Here is a 24,623-nt window from a genome sequence, read left to right on the forward strand (position 1 = left end):
TCGCCTGCTGGTTGGCTCCAGCTCTGCTCAGGCACCTTTCCCAGCACCATGTGCAAACCGAGGAGTAAACCTCATCCTCGAGCACTCTCTTTTTTTAATGTTATCCCTGCTCCTTCCATTTAAATGTGGATGTTGTAATTACAGAGCACAGAATCCCAGTTTTTAGAGATCTGTGACCACAATAAAGTGAATCCAGAAACCAGACGAGTGGTTTCATTTACTACCATTCTAGCTTATTTCCTCCCCCCTACAACCGCTGTGCAATACTAAAGGCTTGGCAGCAACTGAAACCAGCTGTCAAAAATGTTTCTTACCCCCACACTTTTAAGTTAATGATGTTCTGAAATTAATGGGGCACTCGACTAATTCTGTCATCTCATTTTGATGGACTCTCGGTCTCTTGCGGGTCATGCTTGCCAACTGGCTGCTTTGTTTTGAGGCAGTGTGCTGAGGAAGTGGATCCCCAGGTGCCAGGTACTGTACATATATTTATACACATTGACAAGATGGTTGGGGTTTTTTTTTGTCCTGAAGTGTTTACAGCTTTAATTTGGTTGGCGTATTGTGGTTCACCAAACAAGCTTTCAGGCACGTAAACCAGTAACTTTTAGGAGCGTCATGTGCAAGACAGCAGTGGATGAGGTTTTCCACTTCTCGGAGCTGGGAGGTGTCAGCCAGCATCTCGTGTCTGGTTGTCACGCTGTGCTGGAAGTGGCTACGGCCCCACGCCGGGCGGAGGAGAGGCAAAAGTCTCGGCAGTGGGGAGGAAAGTGGCCTGTTGTGGTGAAAAGCTGAAGGAGCTGAGTCTGATCAGTTGAGAGAAGGGAAAACTGGGAAAGGAGACAAAGATCTTCAAGCACATGAAAGCAGCAGAGAAGATGGAAATTAGCTGTCTCCACGTGGATAGGGCAAGAAACTGTTGGTTTACATGATGGAAAGGAAGATAGAGGTTAGATATAAGGAGAAGCCTTCTAAATGTACATATGAAGGAACACTGGGCTGAATGCCTGGAGAGGGAGATGGAGTCTCCGTTGCTGCTTAGACAGGCATCTGTCAAAGGTGATTCTTATGCAGTCGTCCTGTCTTGGGGCAGGTGGATCTTCCACATTTTCTATACTTCCATGGCTTAGCTTTTCTTTTTTTTCTTCTCCTAATGCAATGCCTGGATTTATGACCGGCAGCTCATCCAGCTTTGCCTGTTACTGAAATTTTGGAAGGAAGCTCTTTGCTCTGCCAGTTGCGTGTCTGTTTGCTTGCCCGCAGCAGACCAAGGGGAGATGGTCCCCTGCTTCCTCCTCTCCCTGGCCGGGTACCGGAGGGGAGGCCAGGGTAATTAATATGTCACATAGGGAAGGGTACCTCACAGCGTAGCTTCTACCTGGTTTCCATCGTGGAGAGGTGCTGGTGTGGAAGCCTCGCTACAGCATATTCTGGAGCCGTATCCTGATGGAGAATAGAAAACATGTCTGTACTACCTGAATACCTTTTCCCCTATCCCAAGTTGAACAGCCCAGAGAATGAGAGAGATTCATAATGGAGATGAAAGTTGACATCTGGGTTCACTTTCTGTAGAGGATGTTCTCCATGGAGAACAGTGAGAGAAGCTGTTAACACCAGCTGCAGATTAGGGATGCAGCAGGGAATTATCCTGCCTGTGGAAATCGGTTTAGTTGGAAAGATCTTGTGGTGTTGGGCACTGCTGGGATGTGAATGGTGGTTTTTTTTTCTTTTTTGGATTATAAATACAGATGTGTTTTCCTAGTAAGCTTCAATAGATGTAAAGATAAGAGCTCCTGTCTATGTTCTAATACTGTGTCTTAATAGACTCTGTTCAGAATTTTGTCGTGTTTTACAGCCGTACAAGAGGAGGCCCTGTCCCAGACAACTCTTGCATTAAATAATCTGTGTAGCTGTGGGGTAGGTGAATGGAGAAGGAATATAAATTTGTTGGGCAAGTCTGTCCAATCTGCTTTTCCTCCTCCTCGAGCAAATGGAAACCATCATCCCACATGCTTTGCAGACAGGAAAAAAAGAAGTTATACAGAAAAGGCGGTGTTTTCTGCTGGGTTGGTTTAGGAGGTCCCTGTTTGGTTGCACAGTGGTGCCCACGTGAGGTTTGGAGGCATGGGAAGCTCTTGCAGAGCCGTGTCTTCAAACCCATCTGGGCTCCACGCTGCCTCCACCACGGGCACTGATGGCAGAGAGTATATTCATCAGGAGTGATGTAGTTTAATGCAGTTTAAACTATGTTTTGCTATCAATTTTTGCTTTCTGGGAATATACTTGAGCTAAAATTAATCAGCGTGACAATGTGGTGAAAACAATTTAACCCAAATATTTGATGATGTTTATGATTCCCAGCTGATGCTTACAGTCTTTCTAAGTGTGACATGAAGTTTGCCTCTAATGACAAGTCATGGCTAATTACATTGTTTCTCCAACCAGAAAACAGAAATGACATCACGTTTTAATTTGATTTAGAAAATCCAAATGGAATATACTTTGAATTTGCAAAATTTCTGGTTTTGACAGTGTGCAGATCAAAAGTTGCTCTGTTGAAATTTGCCAAAAAAACCCAAACCCGCAAAATCAAATCTATGTTTTTACTTGCCATTATCTGTCGGTAACGTTTCAAATGCCAAGGCAGGCAGTAGAAAAAAAAATCCATTTTTTTTTTTTTAATAAACATTTCTGTTTACTCCCTGTAAGCAAGGAAGAGGACCTTGAAAAGGAAAAATGGTAATTAGGTTCGAAATTACAACCTGAAGTTTGTGGGAATTGGGTACCTGCCTTTTTGTACCTATAAAAAAGAAAAAAATCTCTGCAAGAAGCACTGCTGCTTTTATGTATTTGGAGTGGACCATTTGGTTTGGTTTCCTTGGCATTTGTATCTCAGGCTTCTTCAGAGAAATAAATTCACAAGTGTTTGCCTGTCATCACATGACAAGTTATGGAGCCTAGATTGATGTAATCAGCAACAGACACACGTCAGAAAACTTAATGTGGTTCAGAAGAATACAATATTTTATTAATTCCTCATTTTGTGTGTGTCTCTGTGTGTGTGTTTTAAATGAGCCTCAGGGGGTTCTTAACTTCTGCCAAGAAATAATAATTCGTACAAGTTTATGTTTAACTGCACCACAACTGTGGTGGAGAATAGCAAAGTTAGGTTGCCCTTAATGACAGATATCTTTATAAAGAGACGCTTTTATTAAGAAAGTTAAAACTCTTTGTGCATTTTAAAGTTATTGCTCTCTATATGTCAGTAGCCCTGTATGAAGTTGTTGTTAAATATGCAGTAAAATACTTAGATTGATGGATTTTAGAACTATTCAAACTACAGGTGTATGAGCATAAAATTTGCAGACCTGAATGGGATGTTGGCAGTAAGAGCAAATCTTTCCAAAAATCTTTAACAAGGGTACTTTTTGGTTTGGGTTTTTTCCTTTGTTGTTGGTTAGTGCAATGCAATATGCTGCAGATACAAAAAATAAAGCCCTGATGTGGGATTGAAGCCATAATGGGAGTAAACACAAGCTGTCTGTTGAAGAACAGCATCTTAGAACTTGTTAACCATTGGGTTTTACTTTTAATCGGAACTGGTAATCTTACGGAAAATCACTATGTTGTAGCTAAGGCTAACTGCAATTTCAGTGAGAAGACCAGTTAAAAAGGCAAGTTGAATGATGCATGGGAGTGTGGCGAAAATCCATATGAAAATGATACAGTAAGCGTGTATGGCGTTTCCTGAGACGCTGAGGACTGGCGAGCATCTAGCACACAGCACTTAGCTAGCAGATGGCGTGGTGCTAGACTTCTCTGTGCTCAAAAGGGGGGGAAAAACCCAATGAATAGCTCACCAGCAAGAAGTAACTTCTTGCTTTTCCGCTGTGTGGCCTTCATCAGCGCAGAAGTACACATTAAGCTTTGTGGTTTTTAACAACTTGAGTTGTTGCCCTCTGCCTGGGAAGTGCTTAGCCACGCTTTGGAAACTGTAAATGAATAATCTTGCTGTGGAACCTGGTTAAGATGCGCTATCAACCAGGTTGCTCGCTCAGAGGGGTTTCTCAAGGCAGAGGGAAGGTGAGGAGCAGCCCTTTGTGAAGCCTAGCATCTCGTGATTTGGGATACCTCTCTGGGCATGCTGCTTTATCATCTTTATTGAGAGAAGGGTTGCCAGTTGCTTGGAGTGCTAAATAACAGCTTATTTTGCCCAGAAATGAGGGAATTTGCTCTTCTTGCATTTCCATGTAGCAGCAATTTACCTTTTAGTGCCTTTGAGTTGCATGTTAGGTGGTTCAGGCATGTTTCCGTACTCCTTGACAGACGTGCTTTGAAACTCAAAATGTGTGAAGTTTGAAACGCAGCTAATATGCAACATAGGTTCCTACAACTGATCAACTGAGATTCTAATTTTTTTGCCTTTTCTTCATTTTGTTTTTCAGGTATTCCTTTGGTAAGTGACTAAAAGTGAGAAAAAATCTGCAGTTAGAATTTATTGGTGCATTTGTGGGTATGTAGCTTTTACATCACTCTAGCTCGCTTTCTCTCTCTCTGTGTCAAAAGTTTAAATTACGATTGTCTCTATTCTCTGCCTTTCACTGAATCTCTTTCTGCCCGTGTGCCCTTAAAAAAAGGAAACCTGGTGTAAATTCTGAAAATTGAGATTGAAGGAGACTTGCTGGAAGGGTTGTGTAAATCCCAACAGCATCATTTGGAAGGTGACATTAAAGACAAATAGTTAAATGAGCCTGAGGCAACCGAGCGAAACGAGGCCTGAAGGACATCCCCTGGGAGGGAACATGTTCCTTCTAAGTTCCAATTCCTTTTCCACTGGTGATTTGTATGAATGTCAAGAACTTCTTACCCATACAATCTGCTTTTCCACTGGTGCGAGGTGCAGATCTTACTCCCTTGGAGATCTGGAAGGTTGATTCATGCTTTGCACAGGTTGGGGTTTTTCAGCTTTAAGTACTCCAACCCGCAGCTGGAGTCTAAACAGAAAGTTAGAAATCCCGATAGAAAACCTGTTTCTCTCTGTGGAAATATTAGGAAGACTGCTAGTGTCCTTCTGATTTTCTGGGAAGTACCGCCATGGCAAAATGTCTTAAAACAGCCTTTTTGGCCATGCCTTCTCAACCTTTCAGCCTGGTGCTTGTGCTGTTGGATGGGTGGGAGGAGAAGGATGCTTCAGCATTGTGTGGATGAAAAGGGGATTCGTATTCCCAAATTGTCACTAGCCAGTCACAAATGGAAATTCAGTTATAAGGCACGAGAACAGTTGAAAACCATTTCTGTCTGTGTATTACAGAGGCTTGCAAAAGTAATGACCGAGCATGCCTTCCCCCTTCTCCTTCAGGGAATTGCATCTGTCTCCTCATTTCCCAATTGATCGTTTTAATCAGTTGTAAATGAACGAACTGTTTCAGTGTATGTGGGATCATTGAGATGGTGCTTCACCAAGTGGAGAAGCAGAGGAGTTTGGAGAATTGTTTACACTCCTGTGTGGTTTCACTAATACTTTCACATTGGATGTGGATATTTTAACCAGCTGGACTTTGCAGTATGAATCCAGACTTTCGCTGGGTTAGTGAGGACACCCATCTTAGTTTTAACTCAAGTCACTCATCTTCTGTATATGTTTTCCACTCTCACTGATGGTTGTAGAAAAACTGCTTTTTGCAAGTGGTGTTTTATCTTTCTTCGGCCTTTCTTTATGTCCCAACTGGATAAGCCACCCTATGAGGATTACTGAAGTCCTTTGTACGCAGTAGGGTCTCTCCCTTCCTCATTTTTGGCTTAAGGGCTACTTCTGAGTAAGATGAATGAGATGTAAATCTTGAGCTACTTTTGTTAGAATACAGGAAAACCACAATATTTTTGTTATAATATAGCTGAAACAACAACATTGTCATCCATTGCTGTAGAAGTACATTAAATATTGCTGAGCTCTGGAAGCCTTATTCTTTGGTAGCATCTACTTCAAAGCAAGATCTTTAAAAAAAAAAAAAAAAAAAAAAATTCCTGGAGAGATCTTTGTAAATGCTGACTGTTTCCTATTCCCCTGCAGGAAGTGTGCTTTTTTTGATACATCTTAGGATGGATTTTGGTAGCCTCTATTAAAACTGCAGGCTGTCCCTATGAATTTTAAAGAACTCCTGAGTCTGGAAATAACAACAAGCTGTTAGGCCAAATGGGATCAACTGGTATTGCCACAGGTTTTGCTCTTTGCTCTTACTCCTGTCAGGTAACAGTTATTAAAAACACTCTTCACTTCAGGGAATGAACTGCGAAACAGCCGTGCAAGAGCTTTCCCAGTGCACAGCACTGGCCATGTTGGACTATTTATCTTTGAAAGGTGAAGAGGTGCTCCGCAATGCAAATCCTGGAGCGGGCGCCAGCCTGGGGGTTAGCCCTGTTCTGAAATTAGCCAAGCTGTAATAACTTTTCAGCTTTATTTATTATTGGGGTATAAATTTGGCTTTAGATGTAGCGTGGCATGTTTCGGTGAGCACGTAGTGGTTGTACATTGGGTCCCTCCCAGTGGATAGACATTGCTCAGGCACGCGAGGCTCACTGCCAGGGTCTGGGAGCGTCCGACTCGATGGCCCCTTTCCCTCCTTGCCTTCAGCGGTGCAGGGCTCTGGTGGTTTGAGCTCTGGTGGGACTGCTCATGGGACAGAGTACACTGAATTCCTTTGGTTCTTCCTAGGTGAGCTGAGGCTGCCGGGAGCCTCAGGGATGGGTGGATGGATGGATGGATGGATGGATGGGTGGGATGCCTGTCCTCGCTGGAGCGCACCTGCAGGGCCAGCAGCCAGGCTGCTCCTGGAGAGCTGAGCTTCCCTGGCAACTTCATCCTCAGCCTAAATCTCCCTGAACTTTGCTGTTCCAGGGGCTTTCCTCCATGGCCCTCTCTGTTCAAGCCCCTTTCTAGGTGCCTTGGTGACCTGTGCATGCCACCACAAGCCAGCTGGCCTCTCTCAGCACCCTTGGTCCTGGCTGAGCTCCAGAAATGGCAGGTCTCCCTCTCTCTGAAGGTTGCAGCTGTGGTGCTGTGACTAGAAAGAACCAGCAAGGTCAACTTGTTATTTTATCCTTCTTTAAAATTAAGGACATCTTTTCTCCTGACTTAGAATGAGACCAAAGCTGCTTCAGCAGATTTGTGGTGTTGACAGCTTTGCTGTTTCAGACCCTTTCTGAGTAAGGGTCTGCTCTCCTAGAGTAGATGATGTAGAGTTCCTGATGATGCTTCTGTCTGATACACCCCCCAAGGACTTTTTTTTTTTTCCCAGTGGAAGCCTAATTTAGTGTGGTGATTTATTATCTCTGTTCTAATGGAGGCTTTGAAAAAGATGATGCTCTTTTACAGGCTTTCTTGTCCTCTTTCTTCTGTTTTGCCTTATTACTGTGTTAAGGAGCCCCAGGTATTCAGAAGACAGTTTGACGGCCCGTCATATGTCCTGAGATACTGGTCGAGTGAGGCAACAGTGGAGAGCTAAGCAGAGCTGCAGAAAGGCTGAAAGATCGTGTGAGTTGTAATGGACAACAAGTCTCCCTGGAGAGTAAAAATCCAGGTGTGGTGTGGGAAAACGGCGCAACTGTCCAGGGAGTTGCTGCTTGTTGCCTCCATAGCTGTCGGATACCTCTCAGAGCAGCAATCTGGATTCCCGGCAAGGAACACGCAGAAAAGACAGAAATGCGTCTGTTTACCTTTGGGCTATCAATGGGATCATTAAACAGAAAGGATTGAGAAGCAGCTGATCTTATTTGACTCTTGATGCACAAAAGTGTCCTATTTGGAGCCAAAGCAAATGTTTCCTTGGGGACTGTTCCAGAGAGCCTTACTTCTGCACTCTTTGCAGGCCAACTGTATGGCTAGAATTAGAAGCATACTTGAAAAGTAAGAGCTTTTGTTTTTCCCTTCTTACAGTCAACTTTTTTGTTAATTTTGGTATGAAGAGAAGACAGTCGCTGAAGTTTGAATGAAACTGCTAGGTTTTTTCCATTATCTGTAAACATGGAATAAGCAATTAATTTAGTTTGTACCCGTGCCTGTCCTCAAATTTTATGTTGCATCTATCATCTCAGAATTCAAGATGAAGTGTGTTTTGATTAGAAGTAGAATAAAAAGTTGAGAGCCGAGTGTATGTAATTCTCCATTACTTGTTAAACCCTCACTCTTTACTTCAGTGCAAATTGTTCTGAGGATTTTCTTTTAAAAGGTCTTCAGGGATCTTGAATTTTAGATGTGCATTGACATAAAATGAAATGTTGGAGTGCACAGCTGGGGTTCTGGCTTTTGCTGTACAAGATTGAGATGTTGCTCCTTTCTGAGCGCATGTTTCCAAGGAAGGGGCGAAGCTTTCATATTAGTTGCACTATACTAGAGAGCAGTGCTGCGGTCACAGAAGAAAATGAGAGTAAGTTAAGTAGACTAAGGTCAAACTTCACTCATGCAGGTCCAAAGCTTAGTTTAAAAGCGTGCTGAGATGGGGATGTGTCTGGGCTGAACTGTGCCTGGAGCTAACCCATCTGCAGTGCCTGCCTGCTGGGTGTGAGGTTGCCTGAGCACAAGAGAATTCGCTGGCAGAGGTTTGCTTTTTTGCGTGGCAGCACATAAGGATCATGCTAGCACCCGGTGGCACTTGTTACTCCAGCAGCTCGCTGTACAGACGGCGTGTGGGAGAGGCACCGGCAGCAGGACGTGGGGGACGGGTTGGCCCGTGTTATTCCCAAGGAACTTTGTTCTGCTCACAGCAGGAGCCCGCGGAGCTGCGGTGCGAGCGTCCCAGCAAGCCCCTGGGAATCGCTGCAGGGTTGAACACCCAGATGGCCATAGGCTGCTATTTATTCGTCCTACCCCCACGCCGAGATGGGAGGGACGGGGCTGCTTACTGACTGTTCCTGTTCCTGGCTAATATTGTGATCTGCTGTTCCTGTTTCTCGTGTAAGAGTGGGAAACTTTTCTCTCTGTCTTATTAAATCTATTTTTCAAGCTGTCACTTAACCAGGTCTAGTGACAGAGTCGGATGTTTATGTGGCCCTGGACACTTGAACTCTGGTGTTTTCAATCACAACAGCACCTTTTGCCAGCCGTTGTGAATTAAATACTCCTCATGACCTTTTACCCTCGCCGCTCTTAAATTCATGCTTTAAAAACAGCTTAATGAGGGGTTTACTGGCCCAATTGGAAGTTTTTATTAAAACCTATTAGTGTGCTAGAGTAGCCTGCCTGAAGGAAACGATTAGCCCAAAGCAACTAAACTCGGAGCTGGCCCCTAGCCACACCAGGTTTTCACTAAACTGTTTCCAGACCCACGTTAACCCTAACACTGCAGCTTGCATGGTATTCATATCCTCTGCTTTAATTTATAGTTTGTCTGATTCTCTCCCCGGCCTTTCTCCATGTTCACGAAAGCATTCTGTTTTAATGTAATTAGAGCCGCATTAAAGGGCAACATGCCTTCATTCAGGCCTGACTCGTTTGAGAACCTCAATTAAGTGGAATTGTTCCCCCAAAGTCCTCTGCCAAGGCCGCCCGGGGAAGGAGCTGCCCTACAGATGTGGTCTGGAGCCCGCGCAGACAAAGTCGTGATGCTCCCGGGGCCCTGGCGAAGCTTCCCCTGATGAGCATCCCAGCATCAGCTCCGTGATGCAGCTGCGTTGGCGGAGCACCCCGGGGTTTGAAATGAAGCTGTGTTTTCTGGAGGACACAAACCTCGGGATAGCACACAGGAGCTGGAGGGTGGAAATCCCAGCTGGCTTCTGCTGCTAACTTCCCGTTGGATTAACTTGTTTACTCCAAGTCCGTGTTTAATATTAAAAACCAGGCCAGTGGTTCTTGCCCATCTTAAAAATAAACTTTACAATGCTGCTGAAGCCTTGTAGCCGTTATCTTTGCATTCTCATGCTCATGTCTCCGTGCAGCTGAGGAAAGCAGGCCAGAGCTCCTACTTGTTAGGAAATTTGCTGTAGTAAGTCCCATGCCCTAAAAGTGCTGAGCAACCATCAACTTTGTACGTGTTCCCTCCCCGTCCATGAGCCTGGCTGCTTGTCCAGGCTTCCTGTGATGTCTCCTCCTGAAACCACAAGGTCTTTGGAGAAGGGACTTCCAGTTTTGTTTATTTATTTATTTATTTTATATATATATATATATATATATATTTGCCACAGTAACTTGCCTGTTTGTAGCTGTCTGCAACTACTGAACTGAAGGCATGAAACAATACAAAACTTGTATTCTTTGCTGTCTGCCTGCTGAAATGACTGTCCGTGTGTTAATGGTACATCCCCAAAGTAATGATACATCACTCAGGGAGTCACTGATCTATGTACTGAATGCACTTGCTTGGCTTTATGTTTTTCATTGCTAACCTATAATCAGGGAAGGCAAGCTGAAGAGTGAGATGTAGACTCTCACTTACAAGACCTTGTTTTAGCCTGCAAAGCAGCCAGATTCCCCCATAATAAGATTACAGACAGTAAATATCAAAATTAATAGAAAAAATCCCAGGGAGTTGCCAATGTACCAAGTAGCCTGCTGTTTAAGTGACAGAGATTTAGGTTCTGGGATGTGTTTTGGGCATCATAAAGTGATTTTCCATAAACAGTGCACAAACCAAAAAGCACCCCATCCATCTCTGCACCATGTGTTCACTGAGTGTCACCTCCTGTCTTTATTTTTACTGGCATATGGATGCACCAACCTTGGGAGGTACCTTTTAAAAAGAATGTTTAAGGAAAAATCTGCCATTAAAGTTATTACTGTAAAGTAGTGCCTTTGATTGCGGCAATTATGCAAATGATTTTAAGGGATAGAATACTTCTTAACAAGGACTCATGTAAATGGTGACACCGGAATGAGTGCATAACTTCTTCAAACAACATCTTTCCGTGCAAGTGATTTTCTTTCAGCTGTTGCCCATGTTGCCTGGATGTCGACCTGTGTAACCGATGACCGGCCTGCGGATGTGATTTTATTTTCTCTTAATACAGGAATGTAAGTGGGTGGAATGGGAACGCTGGTCTTGCAGAAACTGGGAAACCCTTTCCCTAAGCAAATTGTTTCTCCACAGCTCTTGTGACTGACTTTTGTCCTAGCCTTAATAAAAAGGAAACAAACAAAAATGCTTTTTGCAGGCAGAGATTTTCCTCAGAAAAAGGCGAGTTGGACTGGGGGACTAGCAAGAGTGGAGCTCCCCTCGATTAAGGCTCTTGCCTTAATGCATTGCCAAAGTTAAGTTAAATGGCGTTTCCTCCAGTATTAGTTTTAAAGCAGAGAAGTTGGATCCTCGTCTTTCATAGGTTGGAAAAACATTGACCACAATTAGAAGGCAAGCATATGTTGTTGGTGTGGCCAAGAGACTTACCTCCTATTTCAGTCTGCGGTGCTTAAATTAAGCTTTTGGCTCTTGGTGGAGCAGAAATGCAGTGCTGCACAGCGCATGGCATCAGTTCTGGGTAGCTTTACAGTGTCAGCTCGAATAATTCACGGGGTCGAAGGACAGTCAGGGCCTTTGGACTAGGTCAAGGATCTTCTCCCCACAGTATGGATTTGTTGTCACTGGCCCTCCTGCAGCTGATATATAATGGCATAAAAGCCAAAAGCCTACAGACAAAAGTCGTTGCAGTGAGCGGTTGTGGAGACAGAGCAGGGTGCCCACACATGGCATGAGTGCCGTTTGTCCTCTGCAAGGTAGCCAAGTTGCTGCATCTCTTTGAAAGCTCAGCATCAACCTGGACAAGAGGATTGAGTGCACCCTCAGTAAGTTCGCAGATGACACCAAGCTGGGTGGGAGTGTCGATCTGATCAAGGGGAGGGGGGCTCTGCAGAGGAACCTGGCCAGGCTGGATCCATGGGCCAAGACCAACTGTGTGAGGTTCAACAAGGCCAAGGGCCGGGTCCTGCACTTTGGTCACAGCAACCCCATGCAACACTACAGGCTTGGGGAAGAGTGGCTGGAAAGCTGCCTGGTGGAAAAAGACCTGGGGGTACTGGTCGACAGGCAGCTGAATGTGAGCCAGCAGTGTGCCCAGGTGGCCAAGAAAGCCAATGGCTTTCCAACCTAAATGATTCTGTGATTCTATGATTAAAGGTATGGTGGAAATGCCAAATGAGTGTGTGTGTGTGTTCATTAGCGATGTGTCTAGTCTGCCTGAAAACTTGCACTGTGGGGAGAAAACTGCAGGAATTAAAGATATAACAGAAAAAAAAAAGGGTGGTCTTAAAGGTCTGGTAGCGCAGATGTCCTCTATGGGACTTGGGATGCAGTGGATTGCAGGGTATTTTGTTCAGTTTGTGCTTTAAAAGTGGGCACAGCCTGCACGAGGATGCAGAAGCCTCTTGCCTTCGCCAGCAGCAGCGACAGGAGCCCCGTTGTTCGGCCAGCGTTGGGCTCGCACGCGAGCACTGTGTCTCTGGCGAGCGCTGGGATGCTATCGCACAGATCGAGACGCGATGCCCAGTGTGGCCGGAGCAGGTGTAGTAATTTGCAATTATAATCATAGATTCTGTTTTTGCAAATTTGTGTGCAAATAGCAAGGGTATTGTATTCAGAGCTTCATAACCTCTGTGTTTTTTCCTGAAATGCATTCTCCCCTTTTGGGTGCTTTTCCTCCTTTATAAGGAAAGGATTTAATGTGCTTACTGCAACAGTATTAATGTCTGCTTAGATATTTATCCTTTTAACAAGATTCTAGTGAGAGAAAATATGTATACCTGGGTATTTTTTTTTAATATTTATGTACTAGGAGAAAGACAATGCTGTTCGCTTAACTTTAATTGCTGTAAGATATACCTGAACAGTTTGGTCCTGGCACTGAGTTTCCTTGTGTGCATTATAAAGCCAGCACTTGTTCTCCTTATCGTGCGTTAGCGGCTCCGTTATCTGCTATCCTGAGCTTACGTTGGATTTGTGTTAAGCCTTTCCGTTAAACTTGTGACTTCATGCAGCCTTCGCAGTCGCAGCTTCCTGTGCAAAAGCAAAAACAAGATTAGGGTTAATAAAAGTGCCAGCTCGCTTCTTTAACAAAAAGGGGAAAAAAAAGAAATTTTATAGTAGCCTTTTCATAGAGAGGTGCATCTGAACAAAGGCACTGGCTCTGATCATGCTCAAATTTTTGAGGAGGATTTGACTCATATCCAAACATCCCAGCTTGGACTGATCGCTACTTGTTTTTGTAAAAAAAAAACCCGAGAGCATTTCTTTTGCCAAAGAAGAAAGCTTGTTCCAAACTCACGATAGGCAAGGGAAATGCTGCCCACCACCGCAAGGCTGCCACCACTTCGGATTGAGGTTTATCAGCGTCTAACAACGCGTGAGGACGGTGCACAACGTGAGACGGGGTAACCTGAATACAATGCCTGCTTGTTTGGGGGGTTTCAGGAGGTCAAATGTAATTACCCATGTGGAGTGTGGCCGGGAGAGGGCGATTAATTTCCCCAGTCCTTCAGAAAAGCCCGTGGGAATTTTAATGACCCCAGCGATAAGATCTTGGGGCTTGTGCATGGTTCGGAAGGGCGGAGCTCCACCTGCCCAGCCCTGCTGTAACGCTGGGTGTGCTCAGATTCGGGATGGGTTCTGCAGCAAGGAGGGACGGGGAGGTGCAGGGCGGTTGGCAGTGCCATCTGCAGAGCCACCGTCCGTGTCCTGCGGCACAGACGGGTTTCCGAAAGGTAACCAGGCAGGCGAGACCGCTCTGACCTTGCTTATGTTGTGGGTTAGGAAGAGGTTGCAGCAGTTGTACTGATCGTGGGCAGTCGTTGCTTCTCCCTCTTTTGGTTTTTCCTATTTTAATTACACAAAAGTGTGAATTTTCCCACTGCAAAACTGGAGCAAAGTCTTTCAGCAAGGCCAGCGTCATACAATAGCCACAAAATCGTTCCCGTCAATACTGTACTAAGCAATTATTTTTTTCCTTTTGCTTTTATTTTTAACAACAAAACTCAGACAACTGTTTGAAATAGGATTTTGTTAAGTGTTTAGGCAATGGCAGAGGGCATCAGCTTTATTTTATGCCCTCACCTCGTTTATGGGTAGCCGCTGTTTTTTCTGCTTCTGAATAGTGCCCTCACCTAGGTGCTGCCGCGTGTGAAGGTGTTGAGCGTGCTGCCGAGCAGGAGTAACGGCCCCCTTGTTGTCCCTGCAGTATTTGTTATAAATCCCAAGAGTCGGCACAGTCCAGGCATAGTCCACTTACTTGCTTTTACCTTTTAGAAAGCAGTGGATGTGTCTTGCAAGCCAGAAGGCAACATGAAAGCATAGTACATCTCAAGAGTGGGAGATGGATAGTAAAGTTTTTTTTCTGATTTTTAGTGAGAAAGGCAAGTTGGGGAGAATCCGGTGGAAACAATGGAGCAGCTCCGTGGCAGCGCTGGCTTCAACAGGCTGACACTTCTCAGCAAGGCGCTATTTAAACTCATTGTGCTATCGCCCGGCTTCTGGTGGAAGGACGACGAGAGATGAGCTGAGTTGTCTTCAAGGCATGCTTTGAGCAAAAGTTCAAGTCTGGCATGGGAGAGCAAGTTCTATTTTTCTATTTTTCTGGAGTATAATAAACCTTAATGTGCAGAATAACCCCTGAATAATAATAGTAGTAGTAGTAGTAGTAGTAATAATAATAATAATAATAATAATAATCTGAAGGACATCCAAGAAATTGCTGCCACTTTTATTTTTGATTAACCACACTGTCATTTCTAATGTGCATCTGATTTATCTGTCTGGTTAACCATTCAAATGCCCTTTCTCTGACCTGATATATATCACATAAAAGTTTTACAGCAGTAATTTATAGAGCATGATTACAGCTCTGAATGTAAAGTTTTGGAGCACCATTCTTCTTGGGGATGGTCTTGTTGGATGTTCCCGAGGGATGTGGCAGAATTACAAATTAAAGGGTTGAGGTCTTGGGACTTGGCATCTCTGGGCAGCAAAAGGAAGTTGTGTGTGGACCTCTGAGGAAGGTCAGTGGTAGTATGGGCCCTTTTTAAGGAATCCAACTCTATCGGGATATTCTTCATCCTTCCTTTATTCTGGATTTCATCTGGAATGTGGAAATTTGAGTGGAAGTCCATAGATTTTGGATACTTTCCATTGCTGCAGTTTGGGTCCGGTTAAATGATCTAGATCTTTTTTAAATTAAGTGATAGGATTTCAAAAGCAATTTGTCTGGAGAATCCTCAGCAGAACTGCACCATGCCCTGAACGGCGCTGTGCAAAATCCCAGCTGCTCAAATGCAGATGTGGAGGGAGCAGTAACAGCATCGCAGTGGAAATGGCAGTTTGGAAGGAGGAGGAACACCTCAGTATCCCTGCCCATTTGTATCTGGTACTAACTTTCCTTTGCCATGTGTTAAAAACCAGTATTAATCCAGTGACTTCACCAGTAAAAGAAAGGGCTGGTTTCAGGACACATATCCGAGCGTGCGCTCCTCTATTCTTTTTATCTCCTTTTTCTTGCTGGGAGGAGGAGGAGTGGGGTGTGGTTTGGGGCTTTTTCCCCCCTTCTTTTAAGTCATCTTTCTAAGGGTATTTGACCGTTCGGTGCTACTTGGGGGCTAACGAGGTTAATGCATTTACGCTGGCAGCCTGTGTGTTTCTTCACAAGTCTGTATTTTGAAGTTTATTGCATTTTCTGTGTTCACGTCTCGAAGCTGGTAGAGGCACTGGCGGTGGGTAATGGAGTGAGAGCCAGAGGTCAAGTTTGATCTTCCTCTAAGCGCTGGACTCCTTGATCTCCCCGGAGCAGGGAGCAAGCTGTCACTCTTCACTGTCTGTGCCGAAATTGATGCACAAGTGAGTGACCACATGAATGGAGCCGCCTATGGATTTCTTCTTAAAGTTCCTTTGTGCAAAAATGTCGTGTCCTTGAAATGGAGATTATTCGTGGGAATGCACCGCTTTGCACCGATTTCCGGATGAGGAAAGTGAAGTCAACATTTTTGAAATTGTTGCAACTCTTTTTTTGTCTTGCCGTCTTTAAATTAGAAAAAAGTGTGTCATAGTTCAGAGCGGCTTGGGGCGGAGAGGTTCAGAAAGGAATCTCCCTCAGAGCAAAAAGTGCGCTTGCGTTAGTGCGTTTGTGCGTGCAAAAAGTGAACTGTGTGGCACCTCAAAGCTGAATTCAGATCAAATCTGTAGGCTTAGTAGCAACCAGAAATAGTGCATTTCTTTGCCTCTCCTTGGATTTAAATGTGAGCAAAGCAACAGATTTCTGTGAAGAAAATGTTTCATGACTTAGCATCATTTAACAGATGAGGAAAAATTCCTTCCCTGCAAGGGCTGTCAAGCCCTGGAAGGGGCTGCCCAGGGAAGGGGTCAAGTCCCCATCCTTGAGGGAATTTAAAAGCCAGGCAGCCAAAGTGCTTAGGGTCAGGGTTTAGTGGTGGGATGGCAGGGTTAGGGTAATGGTTGGGCTTGATGATCTTAAAGGGCTTTTCCAACCCAAATGATTCTGTGATTCTATGAACACCCATATCTTTGTAAACTCAGTGGGATTTGGCTGCATTCTTGAGCATCCTCCGAACTTCAGATTTCGGGTAAAATCGTTCCAAGAGTGAATGTGCAAAATCTGAAACAACAGAGAGGGTGTGCAGGGAAAAGTGTGCACTGTGCTGTTGAACCATGTTGAGTGGGTCTCGACGACACCGCGTCAGCGAGCTTGGGCCCTGGAACTGCTGGTTTTCTTACTTTGGGCATCCAAAGCATTTTGTTTGACTGTAAGGAATTTACCGCAGCGGCCAGGGGTTGAAATGTCTTGTGTATTTTTATGTGATTTGTGGCATCTTTGCACAGAAGTGGAAGCTGATGGGTCTGCTTCCTACTGAGTTCCGTGTGCTTCAGTGCGCTGCTGAGCGGGATGCCCTCATTTTCTTAAATACCGTGCTAGTGCTTGAGCATTACAGTTTTACGTTATCAGGTTTGGTTTAAGGAGAATGCTACCTAGCTTCTGGCCTATACTTCTGACCGCTTCCTCATTGCATCCATCATGTTCCCTTAAACTCTTAAAAAATTTGATTCATTTATTTATTTTTAGTCTAGCGAAATGATTTTCTCAGGGGTTTCTTTTCCGTTTCTGAACTGGGTGAAACCGCAGTGTTAAGCCATCCTCTTCCCAGTCGTATATAGGAAGTGAGTGTGAGCCAAGGTACATATTTTATGTTAGTCAAAAGAGATAAGTGTCAGAATTTCAAAGTAAATTCCACCCTGCAATTTCCAGCGCTGAAATCTCTGCTGTATCTTGGCTCTCGTGCCTCGAGTCAGAACAGTTGGTGCTTTTATTGCAACTCTCTTTTATTTTCATATTCTTTTGTAGGGGGTGCGGGGGTGCCTGCATGCAAGCATGCCAAAATTATCTGTCCAAGTTATAATCCCTCTAGGAAAACCCTTGAATGGCAGGAAAACTGCAGGTAGGAAAGCTGGAGAGGGTGCCGGGCCGCAAGCCGTGGGTGTGCTGGCCAGGAGGGAAGAGGAAGGCGCCTGATGCCATGCTTTCTTGTCTCAGAAAGAACAAAAGCAGCTCCTCTCCTGGCTCAGCAGAAGGCTTAACGCCTGGAGGAGGTGGTCCGTCCCTGAGGGTTACGTACCCGTTGTGGGGAGGGGACAGGCTGTGTTAGCGGTGGGGAGGGAGAGGAGCCCAGGGCCGTGGTCCCGCTTGCCTGGGGCACATTATCCGCATCTTCCGCGTCATGTTGCCCTCGGCATCAGACGGGGATTGGGCTTTCCCCAAGGTGCTCCCAGACCTTTATGTAAAGCTGCTACGTAAGAGCGAGAGGTTGCAGCTCGGTTAAGGCACGATGCCTAAAATAACAGTGTTTTAGTAGTGGGATTTTGATTTCTATCCTATGCTTTCAGGCTATTAGGTGATTAAACCACCATTAAAACCGGACTAAACAGCTCCAGGTTTTAGTGGAGCAGGTAGCTGAGGTGTGGAGGCTTATAAGGTTACTTCTTGATTTACCATTTTATATGAACATTTATCAGGGAGGAGATGCGGGGTAATTCTCTGTTTCGTTTCATGTTTCTCTGAGCCATGCTGGGTCGTGTCCAATTCAGCAACTAACCTTGCGCTCGGCTGGGAGACCTGCGGGATGGAGCCCTGGCTGCTGTGAGTAGGAAGGACGAGGAATCCCAAGCGGCAGGCTGTGGTTTCAGCCGTGCAGACTGAGCCTCTCAGCAAGGATTGCTCAACCTCCCTGGAGCTGGCTCGGGGCTGGCCGGCTCGCTGCGTGGGCAGGCTGGGCTCCGACCTGCCTGCCGAGCCCATCCAGGGACGGCTTCCAGGGATGGGTGGGAAACAGCAAAGTCAGGAATAGGTCCTGCAGCTCCAGCCTGGCCTGCTGTCACCACCCCGCCGCCTGCCTTCTGCAGATACAGACTTTTGTCCTCTGCAAAGGAGGGGTTGGGGCTGGCGCAGGATGACGGCACTTGCATGCAGTGGAGATCTGCCCGGGAGCTGAGCGGTGGTACCGAGGGGAAAAGTCACCCTGCAATTCTCCGAAAATAGGGTGGTACTTCTGGGTGGGAGGGCTGAAAGGAGAGAGCAAAGATGATCCCCCAAAAAAGAGTAAGGGGAAGGGGGTGGGGGTAAACAAGCTGTGCAATAAATAAGCAATGAGCAATCTGGGTTCAGGACAGGGAGGAGACGTCGGGAAGGCTCCTCTGGGGGAAAGGAGCAGTGGGGAAAGGTGAAGGATGAGGGGTAGAAACCGATGGGGAAATCGTTCTTGTCCCTTGTTTCGGATTGCTGAGGTAATGCTGTTATTTTCGAATAGAGAGCCGGAGCGCGTGGCAGGGCTCGGTTCCCCCGTGTGATGTCTCTGCTCGGCCTCGCAGCTGCAGGAGGAAGGCTGTCGGCGATGGGAGTGACGGGCTGCGGTAGCTGCGGGACAGCCATTTGTTATTGCCAGTTGTCATGGGGGAGAATGCTGCCGGGATTTTTTTTTTTCCTTATTATCTTAAATGCAGTTTGGTAAACATGAGGGCGAAATTCTGGGTGTAAATCTGCAATAGTGTCAGTGCAGTGCAGTTGGATCTGCCCAGCTGTGCTAGATATCTTGCTCAGAGGAAAGCACAGCACAGAGCTGGCTCCGCTTGGAGACAGTAAAAAAATGACCAGAGGGATGAGGAAGGGCAGCAAGGGTGAAGGAGATCCGAGGGAGGCATCCAAGGGGATAACTCAGAGCTGTGAGCTCCTTCCCATCTATTCTGCACTCTGTTAAGCTTTAAAATGCCACTTTTTGTCCTCTGTATTTAGCCAATAAATATATTACGTTCTCATTTACATGGCTTATCTCTTCTCTTCTGGCTTATCCAGCTTTTAGAACAGACATGCCTGATAGCTAATGGCCAGGGAGAGGAGGAGGAGGACACTTTAAAGTCAGGATTCAGTGCTTTAGATTCAAGACTTCAAATCCGAGCTTCAGAAAATCCCACTATAGGAATTGAGGTTTACATGGAAATGTGAGTGCCTTCATCCCGAGGCTTCAGTGGGAGGTTAACCCGCAGCCCTGGGCCCCTCTGGGAATTGCCCGGGCGATGCCGGTGCTGAGCAGCCCCAAATGCCGGCAACTGAGCCAGGGCCGGGAGCGGCCACGGGGCCCCGATGTCGCCCGGCTCTGCCTGGGGCAGGCACTGGCACAGAGCGGCATCGCTCCACACCGATTTCCACACCCGTGCGTATCTGCGGGCACGGCGCAGAGATCTTTGTCCTAAAAGGCTCCAGGATTTACAGCTGTGCTGGTTGTCGAGCCCTTGGGAAGGCAGTTGGAAGGCTTTCAGCATTAAGAGCTGTCTTGCCTGTGTCCTTGCTGCAGAGTGGGTGAGGTTCAATCCAAAGTGTCCTCTGGGCTTTAAAACTTACTCCCAGATACAGGAGCAAGCCAGCCCTCGGAGCAAAGATAAATCCACGTCCTTGGGGGCTCCTCGTGGGCTGGTGGGTCTAATGAGCGGTGCCACAGCTCCTTCTGCATCACAGTATGGCACAGCTCGTCATATAAAATCCTTGCTCACGTTTTGCAGTGTTGTGTCAGCCCTACTGCGTAGCTCAGAGGGTGATTTCATTTATTTATTTATTTTAAAAAGAAAGTCGCTTGATGCGTATGTTTCAATCTACAGGAATATGGAGAGCTCCAAGATCTGCGCAGTGAAAATGGTATAGAGATAGTTAAGCAGGGGAATTTGGCCAAGACTTTCTGGCACACAGCTTGGACAGTTATAATAATTTATTATAATATTTTCCCATCTGTTTGTTATTATTAAATATGAAGTACTGATGTTGCACAATCTTACCTTTTGGATTTATGTCCAGAAGAAATCGGTGTACATTTTTACTGAATACCTTTTTAACTCTAACTTGTGGTTACAAACAGGATTTTTGAACTTCTCCTTTGTGAGTTTAAAGTAAAAATAAATGTACAAACTCCTGACACGTGCCGCTCTTTAAGGGTCAGCATTTTCTCTTTGGAAAATTATCCTGTTCATGAATGTCTTAAGTGTTTTATTTCACTTCTAAATCCTGGGTTGCCAGCAGCTTCTTTTCCTGCTCAGGTTATCCGTGCAAGTGGTCGGTCTTGCCGTTGTGTCCCAGGCTGTGCACACGTGCAAGGCACAATAATCTCTATTTATCCCAGCACCAGGGATGAAACTGCTATGAACTAGAAGGTTCGTGGGATTGCCAGAAAATAACTCTGGCTGCTGGACTGCTGATACCCGCTGCCTTGCACCGATGCAGCCGGGGCCAGCGGGAGCTGCCGGTATCCTGGTGGCTTTGTTGCACATGCAGATTTGCGGGGTCACCCCCTGGGGAGCCCCCTGTTATGGAGATAACTCCGCAGACCAACAAGCATCTCCTGAAATTCCAGATAATTGCTAAAAACTCCTCTCTCCGCAGATGCATCGGTTGGAAGAGGATCTGGGCTCTATTTTGAAATGAAGCACTTTTCGGTCCCCGGGCTTGCTGTGCTCAGCTCTCTTTATTTCCACATTTCTAGATACTTCAAAAAATGTCTTATCTTTGATACCTGTACTTATCCTCCCGTGTAGTCATCCAGAGTGAGACATTGTGTCATGCTAAAAAGCTGTTGATCTCTTTTAAATGGCTTTCTAGACCAACTGAGCAATACTACGTTTATTATAGAAGAGTAATTCTTTGTATAAATTTTTCCTGTACATGGTAACATTTAAAACCTGGCTATTTTATAGAGTAATTGTTTTAGCAAATAATGCAGACGCTTTAGAACTGCTTTTGGTTCCCTTGCTATGCTTCAAATGCTTTTTAAATAAAATGTTTTTAATCCCTCCCACCCGGGGCGTTATTGGTGTGAGCGTATGGCGGGCTCAGGTGTATGATAAATCACTGGAGTAAGCGGTGCTGGTGTTCAGGCTACCCTCACACGTGTTTCCAGTTACCGAATTTCAGCCCCCAGCTTTACTGACAAGTTTCCCATTAATGATTGAAAGTTCGCATCAAAGCCTGGATGTTTTTTTCCATCGATAAAAAGAATGTGTTCTTTGAGTGACCATTTTAGAGGTGTTCCCATTCACTTGGGATTTCAGCATTAAAGCGGTTGCAGGATATTTTTCCCCTGCTTTGGGGTATTGGTAACCATTTGTATGCTCGCTCCTGTATCTGGGAGTAAGTTTTAAAGCCCAGAGGACACTTTGGATTGAACCTCACCCACTCTGCAGCAAGGACACAGGCAAGACAGCTCTTAATGCTGAAAGCCTTCCAACTGCCTTCCCAAGGGCTCGACAACCAGCACAGCTGTAAATCCTGGAGCCTTTTAGGACAAAGATCTCTGCGCCGTGCCCGCAGATACGCACGGGTGTGGAAATCGGTGTGGAGCGATGCCGCTCTGTGCCAGTGCCTGCCCCAGGCAGAGCCGGGCGACATCGGGGCCCCGTGGCCGCTCCCGGCCCTGGCTCAGTTGCCGGCATTTGGGGCTGCTCAGCACCGGCATCGCCCGGGCAATTCCCAGAGGGGCCCAGGGCCACGGGTTAACCTCCCACTGAAGCCTCGGAATGAAGGCACTCACATTTCCACATACAGCATCTCCCCAAGCAGTACCTGCTATTTTGCATTTCCAGGTTGGCTTTACATTTCTGAACACTTAACGAACCTCATGCTCTCTTGCTGTATCACTCTTTGTTCTGGGGCACACACGTTTTCAGCCTGAATTAATAACACTGTAGAGTGAGGACAGAAAAGCCAATGATTAATTCATATGGTTCATTTTATGCGCTGAAGTCATTTGGATTTCTTACAGCGGGGAGAGCGGAGCGGGTGTACAAGGCTTGTGGTATTGGGACATATGTGAATAGCTGTTTAATGTCAGTTGTCACTGTCCTGTGTGATTTTTTTTTAATGTGGTTGATTTTAGCGGTTTATATAAAAATATAAAAAGCTGCTTCTTCAAATTAGAAGCAAAAATTCTAATTATATGCTACAGAATATCCTTGCAAGTGAATTTGGTGTCACACGTGTGGGAAACCCACCACCCAGGTTGCCGGCAGCGTAACCATGGCTGGCTGCTTCGCGGCGCTGGGGCGGCGAGGGGCGAGGGAAAAATCGTGCTGTACGCTGGGGTACGTTATCATTAAACTGCTGAATCCTTCCAACTGGCAGCTTCTCAACAGAACTCGGGGAATGGGAATATTGTGGGAAAACATGCTGCTTTTCTTCTCCCCTCCTCTCTTTACCAGGAGGGCTTCACGGCGGTTGGAGAAGGGGGATCAGTGCTGAGCTGCTGTAGGTAGATGTTTGCTGGGATGCCCAACCCCATCTCTCTCTTCAGAAAGCCGGGATGCAGGATCTGAGAGTTCTTTGGTTGGGGTGGCTGGAATCGGGACTGTGACCAGAGACTGTGTGAGCCTCAGGACATCTGTGCTTGATAAACTGGCTCTGCAAACCCTTTGCTCGGCAGTGCTGGGGCTTCGTGCCTCACCGGCAGGCTGTGTCAGCCGGCGGCAAGCAATGGCCAAGCCGCAGTCACCCGGGCTTCTTGTCACAACAAAGTTTGGGTGAGCAGCCTTCATGCTGCTGCATCCTTAGGAGTCAATGCTGATATCTGTGGTCACAAACGGAGCAAAATTCCTGCTCTAAGCATCTCCAAAAATGAATTTGCAATTGGTTTTGATTTTGTCACAGAAGTGATAGGTAATAAATGGTTGTTAAGAGTTCTAGAACTAGGGAAAGGGCTAACGATTTTAAAAATGCATTGCTGGAAAAAATTGCCTTGCCAATTTAAAATGAAAGATTGCACCCCGGGGCGGGGGGCTTCTTGTTTGGTTGGTTTTGTTGTTATTTTGGTTTGGGGTTTCTTTTAAATGATCTGGCTAGAGGAGAGGAAAGACGGGACTGGATTTAGAGTTGTCTTTTTTATTGCTGTGTTTTGTAACTGACTACGGGGTGCAGACGTGAATAAAAATAGAACTGTGAGGTTTAAAATATGAGCTGTTGCTTCATAACGTTGCTGTGTCAGGAGCTTCAGCATTCCTCCATCGCTCTCTCTGGCCCTGTAGATGAAGCAGCAGTTGTCCAGAGCCGGCAGCCGGAGGGGGAGCGATACCCTGGGACAGAAATAATTAGTGTACTTAATTCCCTATCAAGGGAAATGGGTTTGATGGATGGGGCAGAAAACAAGAAATGAAGAGCCCCGCGCTTCTAAACCTGACGGCGCTGCCGGTGCCTCGGGAGCAGGTTGGGAGCAGGACTGCATCACCTTGCCCAGTGTGGTGGTACCTGAATTACAGGGCAAAGCATCCCAAAGGACGTGGCAGAGCTGGCAAAGTGAGGCAACGGCACCGCCTGAAGAAGATTGTAGAAGACCAGAGACTTCCCACAGAGTGCGCAGCACGTGTTTCGCCTTGCATAGTCGTTTCTGCAGAGCGCAATTATATAGTTACTTTGCCTTGGGTAAATATAGATTTCAGCTAGCACGAGTTTGAAGTGGATGTTGTAATTTTGGGAACATATATCTGTTTTAATTTCCTTTCCAAGATTTTCTTGATCGCTCCCTTGATACTTCTCCCATCAAATTATTCTCTTGACAGTTGAACGTGACAGCTCAGGTCTCTCAAGAACATTTGCTCCTATCCCAGGTGAATTTGGGCTTGGAAACTGCATCAGAGGGGACGGGTGAGGATAGGTTGACGGAGCGGCCACTTCTGAGGCAACACATGCAAAGTGCAAGCAAAAGGGGAAAATGGAGCCTTTGCTCAGCACCATCTTCAGGCACCAAACTTGCCGGTTTTGGGACTCGGGTTGCCAGCCACCCTCTGCCCACAGAGCACAGCCTGGGCCACGGTGCAGGCTCCAGCACTTGATGGAGCGAGCGATGCTCAGCCCTCCCGCCCTAGGACCTGGGCTCAGGAGGGAGCCGAGCTTGGGGCTGTCACCTAGGCCCTGGGCTCAGGAGGGAGCCGAGCTTAGGGCTGTCACCCAAACTCCCCCATAGTTTGTGGGGGGAAGGATTTCTCCCGGGATAGGTGACTAGTGCCATGGTTGGAGCACCTGTGTGGTGGGTCTGTGTGCCAGGGGCTGAGCCCAGCTGAGAGGGATGGATTGAGCCCTCTGCTTTGAGTGGTGTCCTCGGGCGGTGGGGCTAACAAGGGGCTGGG

At 46.2% G+C, this 24,623-nt stretch overlaps 1 protein-coding gene across 1 annotated transcript in view; it reads left to right on the top strand.

Moving 5' to 3' along the window:
- Positions 1–24,623, top strand: part of LMF1 (lipase maturation factor 1) — a 216,502-nt gene that overhangs the window by 13,317 nt on the left and 178,562 nt on the right. Inside the window, exon 3 of the mRNA XM_009640418.2 lies at positions 4,446–4,456. Within this exon, the coding sequence (XP_009638713.1) occupies positions 4,446–4,456 (11 nt within the window). The remainder of the gene's footprint in view (positions 1–4,445; positions 4,457–24,623) is intronic.

The sequence above is a fragment of the Egretta garzetta genome, unplaced genomic scaffold (genome assembly GCF_000687185.1).
Source record: "Egretta garzetta isolate BGI_Z169 unplaced genomic scaffold, ASM68718v1 scaffold426, whole genome shotgun sequence".
Lineage (NCBI taxonomy): Eukaryota > Metazoa > Chordata > Aves > Pelecaniformes > Ardeidae > Egretta > Egretta garzetta.